The following is a 9,355-nucleotide window of genomic DNA, read 5'->3' as shown; positions in this document are numbered from 1 at the left end:
AACCTACGGTAAAAACTCGCATGCCCTAAGAAACTTCGAATACCTTTTTCATTCATGGGAGGAGGCAACTTTGCTATGACTTCTATCTTCGCTTGGTCAACTTCTATTCCTTTATGGGAAATTTTGTGACCCAACACTATACCTTCACGAACCATGAAGTGGCACTTCTCCCAATTGAGGATTAAGTTGGTCTGTTGGCATCTTTCTAAAACAAGAGCAAGGTTAGTTAAACAATGATCAAAAGACTTACCAAAAACCGAGAAGTCATCCATGAACACTTCCATATGCTTCTCAAGCATATCGGCAAAAATAGATTGCATGCATCTTTGAAATGTGGCCGGAGCATTACATAACCCGAATGGCATTCTTCTGTAGGAAAAAATACCAAAAGGGCATGTAAACGCGGTCTTCTCCTGATCTTCCGGTGCAATAGCTATCTGATTATACCCCGAATAGCCGTCGAGGAAACAATAGTAGTCATGTCCCGCTAACCTTTCTAACATCTGGTCGATGAAAGGTAATGGGAAGTGATCTTTTCTTGTTGCCAAATTTAATCTTCGGTAGTCGATGCATACTCTCCACCCTGTAACTGTCCTAGTGGGAATCAACTCATTCTTTTCATTCTTAATCACAGTAGTTCCACCTTTATTTTGCACCACATGAACCGGACTCACCCATGAACTGTCAGATATGGGATAGATCATCCCTGCGTCCAACAGTTTTACCACCTCTTTTCTAACCACTTCCTTCATTGCTGGATTGAGTCGTCATTGAGGTTGGACAACCGGTTTGTGATCGTCTTCCATAAGGATTTTGTGCATGCAAATTGTTGGACTTATGCCTTTCAAATCTTCAATGGACCATCCGAGAGCACTCTTATGCTTTTTAAGAACTTTGACAAGCTTATCTTCTTGAAGGAATTCAAGGGTGGAACTTATGATGGCCGGGAACTTACTCTCAGTGTCTAAGAAGACATATTTGAGGTTCTCCGGTAATTGTTTTAGTTCAGCCCCTTTCTTTTGTTCATCTTTCTCCTCCTCCACTAAAGGTTGCCTAAGGTCTTCCCACCGGTTGTGTCGATAACCCTTAAAAGGTGGCAAAGCTTCCATCATGGCTACTACTTTCGTATCCTCTTCATTAACCACTTCATCTTTGTCAAAAATTGATAAACTCAACACTCTTTCCAAATGTAATTTAAGTGTTGTAAAAGAATTTTCATTTTCACTTACTTCATCAATCACCTCAATATGTTGACTCGTGGCCACATCATCCTTGTACTTCATGGTGTTTAGCACATCAATTTTTAACTCTTCATCGTAAACCTTCAAGGTCATTGTACCTTCCTCTATGTCGATCAAGCATCTCCCGGTCTCTAAAAATGGTCTCCCCAAGATGATTGGTATCTCTTCATCTTCCGGCATCTCTAAAATGACAAAATCTACCGGGAACACAAACTTGTCGATCTTTACTAGTACATCTTCTACTATCCCGTAGGGTCTCTTAACAGAATGGTCAGCAAATTGGAGTGTCATCCTTGTATCTTGCACATTCCCTATCCCCAATCTCTTATAAATGGACAATGGCATGAGACTCACACTGGCTTCCAAATCAATAAGAGCTTTCTTGAATGACCTATCTCCAATGGTACACGGAATAGTCACGGAACCTCGATCTTTCTTTTTCACTGGAATCTTCATACCCTGCAAAATGGCACTACAAGTTTCAGTTAGAATAATCGGGTCAGTCTCTATTGTTCGCTTCTTCGAGATGATGTCTTTCATGAACTTCGCATAGATAGGCATTTGCTCAAGTGCCTCCAAGAGAGGGATATTGATTTCGAGCTTTTTGAATATTTCTAGGAATTTTTGGAAATTCTTCTCATGCTGAACCTTCTTCTTGTTCCTTGTGGGGAAAGGAAGCTTAACCGCTGGTTTAGGATTATGGGCCTTCTCTGCAACTAATCTTTCGGGTACAACAACTTCTTCACTTGCAAGGTCGGTTTCTTTTATCTCCAAATCAACTTCAATCAATTGTTCTTCTTCTTCAGACTCGGGTACTTCTTTTGTTTTTCCGGTTCTTGTAGTCACAGCATTAACATGATTATTATCTCTTGGATTGGTAACTGTAGCACTTGGCAAGGCACTTTGTGGTTGAGAACCGGCTAGTTGTTGCGCGATTTGACCCATCTGGATCTCGAGATTTTTAATAGAAGCACCTGTATTCCTTAAGTTACTTCTAGTCTCTTCTTGGAATTGGGAACTTTGGGCGGCCATCTTTTCAATTGCAATTTCCCAATCTGCTTTTTTGGGTACCTGTTGTTGGAATTGTTGTTGTGGAGGTTGTTGATATGGTTGCTGATATGGTTGTTGCTGTGGTGGCCGATACTGTTGTTGCTGAGGTTGGTATGGTATGGTCCCTTGTTTTTGAGCATTCCCTTGTTGATCTTTCCAAGAGAAATTTGGGTGATTTTTCCATCCCGGATAGTAAGTATTTGAGTAGGGATTATTTTGCTTCAGAAAATTGATCTCTTCTACTTGCTGTGCGGTTGTAACACAATGTATCGCAAAATGAGGTCCCCCACAAATTTCGCAATTTACTGCTTGAACCGGTTGAACTGGCTGAACCTGTGCAACCGTTTGAGTATCCAGGGCTATCTTCTTCAGTCTTCTTTCTACTTCAACTATAATTTGATCCTTCATCTTAACCACTTGATTTGCCAACTTCAGATCGATGATTCCTTCTGGTTGGCTTACACTACGGTCATATAACTCCAAGTGTTCATTTGCAGCAATGGCTTCTATAATCTTCTTAGTACCAGTGGCTGTTGTAAAATTTGTTGAGCCACCGGCAGCTGTGTCGATGAGTTGCTTAGTCTTGATTCTCAGGCCATTCACGAAATTTTGCATTTGTTCAGTTGTATCCATATTGTGTGTAGGACATGCAACCAACAATCTTTTGTACCTTTTATAAGCGTCCCCGAGTGACTCCCCTTCCTTCTGTTTAAAATTAACTATGTCATACCTCTTGCGGATGTACACAGAGGCGGGAAAATACTCGTTGAGGAATGTGGTCTCCATTTGTTGCCAAGTAGTAATGCTCCCAGCAGGTAAAGAGTAGAACCACTCTTCAGCGTCCTCTGATAGTGTAAATGGAAACATCACTAACTTTTTAGCTTCTTCAGAATGCCCCTCAATTTTTAGGGACGTAGTCATGGTCAGAAATCTTTGTAGATGCTTATTTGCATCTTCATTGATTTTTCCAGAGAAAGGTCTTCTTTCGAGTTTTCTGATAGTTGAGGGATGCAACTTAAAGTGGTCGACATTGACCGGTTGATTAACTATTGTCATCCGGCCAAGTGGTGCATTTGCTCCTCCATAATCACCTAAAAGTCTTTCAACGGGAGGTGGATTAGCCGCCATAGTTTCAGATTCTGAATCTGACTGCTCAGAAGGAATAGATTGCGTCTCTTCGTTTTCAGATTCCAAAACTATGTGTATTTCTTCGTTTGCCGCTATTATTTCTTATCTAGCCTTCTGAAGTTTTGCTCGCAATGATCTTTCAGGTTCTGCGTCAAAAAGAAATTCAGCTGAGGCCTTACCTCGCATAAAAAGATTAGACGATAGTTAGTTGGGAACAAAAATTCAACAAATATGACTGCAGAAAATAAAATTTTGGTTGCAGAGCAACAAAATTTCAATTGAATAATTAATCACTTATATTTTGGCAGTCCCCGACAACAGCGCCAAAAACTTGATCGGAAAATTATAGCAAGTGTACTATTTTCTCGATGTAGTAATGATTGGGGGTATCCCCAGTGTCGATCTCTTGAGGACTGGGCAGAAACTTAAGTGTTTTAACAAATTCAATTGAACAAAAACTCCTTGGTTTGTTTCAATGTTGTTTGCAAAATTATAAAATATGAATTAAAAATTAACAACTAAATAAACTTGTATTAGACAAATAGTAAAGTAATGCTAGGGGATTGTGTATGAAATTCCTTATAACAACAATACGCTTAAAATTAATCAGACCAATACTAATTCATATCATCACCAACGTATGAGTGCGACTTTCCAAAATTCCTTTAGAGAAAATCATTTAATATTCCCTTTATACCCAAATTCCTTCGTTGTATAATAAGAATACTAATCTCTTTGTTTTAGCAGAAGAGTTACGGTTACAAACCTATATCTCAATTCCTTGATGATACGGATTTATATTTTTATATAAAAGCATTAACCTTGGTTTTTCCGACCTAACGTTAACCATAAATCAAAACCTTATTTTCCAATAATGGTTTGCATTAAGAACACTATATAAAAAGATGATAGTGAAAAAGTTATGAAATTACTAATAAAATAAGCAAATTGTCATTACAATAGGAAATCAGGGACACCTCCCTAGAATTGGGGGGTTTAGCCTCTCATGTTCATGAAATTAAAAACAAACATAGTGAAAAAGAAATTCATTACAATAGAATTAGGATGACTTTGATCTTCAATAGCTTCCGCGGTTGAGAGATCTCCGTTTTCCCAACAATTGCATGTATCTGCTCTTCTCCCAAATTGTACGTTAAAAATAAAAATTCAATTCTCCAAGATGCCTTCTTTCCTTGAAAAATAGGTTTAAGTAGTGATATTGTGTTTCCATCTAGTGTAGAATGACAAAATTGCCCTTAATGAGTCCAAACTGGACAAACAGCAAAAATTTAGAATTTCTACACATTCATGCTGACACGGCCGTGTCAAATGACACGGGCTGCCCGTGTCAGCTTCTGCCCACACCCTTCTCTTGCTGTTTACGCGACACTGCCCGCGTCAAACGACACTGGTAGCCCGCGTCAAACTGGCAGCCCGCGTCAAACTGGCAGCCCGCGTCAAACGACACTGGCAGCCCACGTTTTCTTCTGCTCTTGTTCTAATTCTTTTAGAAACTTTCTTTTTTTCCTGAAATCAATAAACACTACCAAAACAACGTCTCAAAAGCATCTTACATAAAAAAATTAAAACAAGAACTAATTTGAAAAATGTTAGATAATTAAATAAAATGATATAAAACTAAACCATGGTATTACCGGAATGAGCGATTTCTTACCAAATAATTGATGGAAAATATGTAAAATTGGTGACCGATCATGTCGCCTTGGGGAGCTCCAATGTTGTTAGTCAAGAAGAAGGATGGAAGTATGAGACTCTGTATTGATTATAGGCAATTGAATAAGGTGACAATCAAGAACAAGTATCCACTTCCAATAATTGATGACTTGATAGATCAATTGGTTGGTGCTCGTGTGTTTAGTAAGATTGATTTGAGGTCGGGTTACAATTAAATTAAAGTGAAAGATGAGGATATGAAGAAGACGGCTTTCAAGATACGTTATGGACATTATGAGTATTCTGTGATGCCCTTCGGTGTTACTAATGCACCGGGAGTATTTATGGAGTACATGAATCATATTTTTCATGAGTATCTAGATTGGTTTGTGGTGGTGTTTATTAATGATATTTTGATTTACTATAAATCAGAATCAAATCATGTTGAGCAGTTGAAGTTGGTATTGCAAGTCTTGAAAGAGAAGAAGTTGTATGCTAAGTTGTCCAAGTGTGAGTTCTGGTTGACAAAAGTTAGTTTTCCAGGTCATGTCATTTCTAGTGATGGCATTGTTGTGGGTTCGTCTAAAGTAGATGCCGTGTTGAGATGGGAAACTGCTAAGTCGGCTATCGAGATTAGAAGCTTTTTAGGATTAGCCGGTTATTATAGAAGGTTCATTAAAGTTTTTTATAAGTTGGCATTTTCGTTGACGAAGTTGACGTGCAAGGGTAAGGCTTTTGTGTGGGATCTTCAATGTGAAGAGAGTTTTACCTAATTAAAGAAGAGACTGACGTCGTCACCGATTTTGATATTGCCTAATCTGGAAGAATCTTTTGTGGTTTATTGTGATGTTTATAAGATGGGTTTAGGATGTGTGCTCATGCAAAATGATAAAGTTGTTGCTTATGCGTCGAGGCAGTTGAGAGTTCATGAGAAGAACTATCCTACGTATGATTTAGAACTTGCTGTTGTTGTGTTTGTATTGAAGATTTGGAGGCATTATCTTTATGGTTCTAGATTTGACGTATTTAGCGACCATAAGAGTTTGAAGTATTTGTTTGATCATAAGGAATTGAATATGAGACAGTGAAGATGGTTGGAGTTGTTGAAAGTCTATGATTTTGGTTTAAATTATTGTCGTCCTCGGTTTTTTTCGTGGGATACGAACTGACTCTTCTTTTATTTTTTTGAGTTTTGAAAATCAGAGAGTCGCCACCGACTTTTATTTTATCCAATTAAGGAAAGGTTTATAAAAGAAATAGAAAAAGACCTTTAAGAGATTTTGGGTTCGGGGGTAGGTTATACAAAGGGAAGGTATTAGCACCCCTTTGTATCCATGGTTATCCATGGGCTCTTAATTGCTTAGCTCACTTGTTTGAATCATTTGTCTTGCTTTGAAATGCTTGTATGTGGTTTTAAAATACCTTTGTAAATTAACTTTGTAATGATCCTTATGCGGACGTATACAAAGTGTTTTACCTTTCGAAAGATGTTTTGAAAAAAGATCTTTAACTTCGTAATGATCCTTGTTTGGATATATACAAAATGTTGTCTTTTTTGAAAGTTTTGTTTTGGAAATACAGTGATATGTGAAACATTTGTTGTTTTGTTTGATTTGAGCAAGCAATTAGGAGATCTACCCTAAATTTATAAGGTCCTTTCCCATTTCTTTTAGAAAATTCTCCTTTGACAGGATGTAAACAAAAGTTTGGATTTGTATTTGAAATGGTGGAATTGATTTTGAAAAGAGCAACAGAAGGGATTACCCTAAGAGGTGCAAGTGTGATTGTGTTTTATCTTCAGATATTCTTGTCTTTTGAAATTAGTGATCTAGCGCTTCAGTTTTTGTTCTTGACATACACGCAGTATTATATGTACAGAAATTAAAGTGCGGGAATGTAAAATGCGGAAAGTAAATCTACGCTACTGCATCGATTGTGCGGGAAATGTAAACTACGCTATTTACATGAATTTGACAACCTATACACTTATCTATGAATTTAAATTGCAATAAGATAAAGGGAAAATATTTTTTGGATTTTTGATGATTGATTTTAATTAGAATTCATGCATGATTGATTTTAATTAGAATTCATGCATGATTAATTTAATTAAATGAGAAAAAGGTAGAAATAAAATTTAAACCTAAAAATTAAGTCTAAAATATGTTCATATTGCTTGTTAATTAATTTTAAAATAAAATTACTTTTTTTGGGATTTTTGAAATTGTTTTTTTGAAATTATTAAGTTAATTAACATATAATTATACAAATAATTATACACATAAATTAAACTTAAAGAGAAAAATATTCTAAATATGTACAAAATTAGTTTATAATATATAAACTCAATTTAATAAAATAAAAAAAAAAATTCTGATTTTTTTGATAGGTTAGAAATAATTTAAATGAAATATATGAATATATATTGATTAATTAAACAAAATATATTAATTATTAAGAAAAATAAAATATTTTTGTGTCAAAAATTAATACAATATTTTATTAACCTAAAAATATTTTTTGTGTATTTTTCTGATTTTTAAAAATATTTTTAAATAATTTCACAAAGAGAATTAAATAAAATAGAAAATATATTAAATTATGATTCTGTGTGACAAAGCTTTGAGAGTCCATGGTGCGCTGTAGCTTCTGGCACGTTGGATGAAACTTTAATGAGATCTGAGGACTGATGGTGCGAGGGTACATGCTAACGCGTGTTTCATGTCACACGTGATCCATCTGCAAACGAAAATCAAAACGCGCGCGAACCAATTTGAATCAGCCAATCAGGAGATGACACCTCGTCATCTTCTTCCTCTCGCCTCTACTTTTAACAGTGTTTTTTACCAAAAGCGCTGTAATACACCTCCTTCATCCCTGCAAAATAACGAATCGGGGCAAACCTATAAAATATTTCGCGACATGTCCATTTGACTCGTCCAGATCCACTGAACTTGAATATGCCTCTGGTTTATTCTAATTTTGCCTAAATCGAAGGATCCCATTTCGAGCTCCAAGAACCCTAAAATGGTATATGCTTCAAACCTTCATAAAAATTAAATTAAAGCTCCAGAAACGATCAGGGCACAAAACTAAACACAAATATGGGATTACATCTTATTGAATATGCATGAATAATAGTATTTTTGTAAATTTCAGTTTGGACAAACCGTGAGCTTTTGAGCTCGATTCAGTGAGCTTCAAGGCTTAAAATTGATTTGGAAAGGTTCAATGATGTTCAGGGATCGTGTTTAAGTATTTAATTTGGATTAAATTGAGCTGAAACTTAAAATTCGAATTTCAAATTTCTTGCAAAATTTCAAGTATGATACAAGTGTGTTACAAGCATGGATTTGATTCTGAATTCGTGTATGTCCTCTTACTGAAGTGTTCTACTTCATTTATAAGCAATGAATGTGCTGCAAAGCTAAGCTATCTTTCATTGATGATCTTTGAACCTTTGAATTTTTTAATATAAAAATCTTTGAATTCTTTGGCCATGGCTTTGAATTTTCTTCACCCTCTTGCTCTAGGCCTGCTGCACCATCTCTATGTTGCAGAAGTTAAGCTACCTTGGTGACTCAAGCAAGAGACAAAAGCTTTGGATAATGATCTTGCACCATTTCTTTTTAATTTAATTTTAAAGGTAATAAAATTAAATTAAAAAGGAAATAAAAATGTTATGGGCCCAATGTTGGTCGTGGAAGCCCTTCAACATTATTGGGAACATGTTTGGATCATGAAAACTTGGCCTCTTTTGGAAAAAAAAAACATTTTTGATCAATGTTGGTTTCATGCATTTTCCCAAAAAATAGCCAACTTCAACAAGGCATATCTCCCTCAATTTTGATCATATGAAAGAGTTCTTGTACTTTTTAGAAACCTCAAGATGTCCTCTACAAGCCACTTTGGAAACTTTTTTGCATTTAGATAAGTTATATTGATTTTATAGCCTTTGACAAAAAACCACTTTTTGTTGACTTTGAAAATGACCTGTAATGTCTGAGCTCATATTTTCCAAATTGTGAATCCATTGACCATGGGATCAATTGCATTTGAAAGATAATTGAATTTCCTTCAAAACAAGCTTTGGTTGGAATTTTTTGAATGAATGAGGAGAGAGTTATGGCCGGTCAAAGTTCAGTTGACTTTTTAGGAGAAAACCCTAATTTTGAAACTTAGGGTTTTGTTGATTTCTGATCTTTTCTTGATGAATTATGATCAACCATTGATCAAATGATGAATCTTTTGACAAAATATGG

At 35.8% G+C, this 9,355-nt stretch overlaps 1 protein-coding gene across 1 annotated transcript; it reads right to left on the bottom strand.

Annotated features, from left to right (window-relative positions):
- Window positions 1–767: 767 nt before the first annotated feature.
- LOC131616855 (uncharacterized) lies at window positions 768–3,419 on the bottom strand. The gene is made up of 3 exons (XM_058888312.1): window positions 1,815–3,419; window positions 1,323–1,700; window positions 768–1,277 (listed from the first exon to the last, which is right to left on the bottom strand). Exons 1-3 carry the CDS (start codon window positions 3,417–3,419, stop codon window positions 768–770), a joined length of 2,493 nt encoding a protein of 830 aa, XP_058744295.1.
- Window positions 3,420–9,355: the final 5,936 nt, after the last annotated feature.

The sequence above is a fragment of the Vicia villosa genome, linkage group LG7 (assembly GCF_029867415.1).
Source record: "Vicia villosa cultivar HV-30 ecotype Madison, WI linkage group LG7, Vvil1.0, whole genome shotgun sequence".
In the NCBI taxonomy this organism is placed as follows: domain Eukaryota; kingdom Viridiplantae; phylum Streptophyta; class Magnoliopsida; order Fabales; family Fabaceae; genus Vicia; species Vicia villosa.
The sequence above is the reverse complement of the archived record's forward strand: the minus strand, read 5'-3'. Positions and strand labels throughout refer to the sequence as shown.

Bases quoted from the DNA above. Each gene is read 5' to 3' on its own strand.
- LOC131616855 (XM_058888312.1), bottom strand. From the start codon at position 3,419: ATGGCGGCTAATCCACCTCCCGTTGAAAGACTTTTAGGTGATTATGGA. The intron at 1,701-1,814 runs GCACTTGAGCAA...GCCATTTTGCAG, and splicing joins TCAATATCCCTCTCTTGGAG to GGTATGAAGATTCCAGTGAA. The intron at 1,278-1,322 runs GTTTACGATGAA...AACACCATGAAG, and splicing joins AAGGTACAATGACCTTGAAG to TACAAGGATGATGTGGCCAC.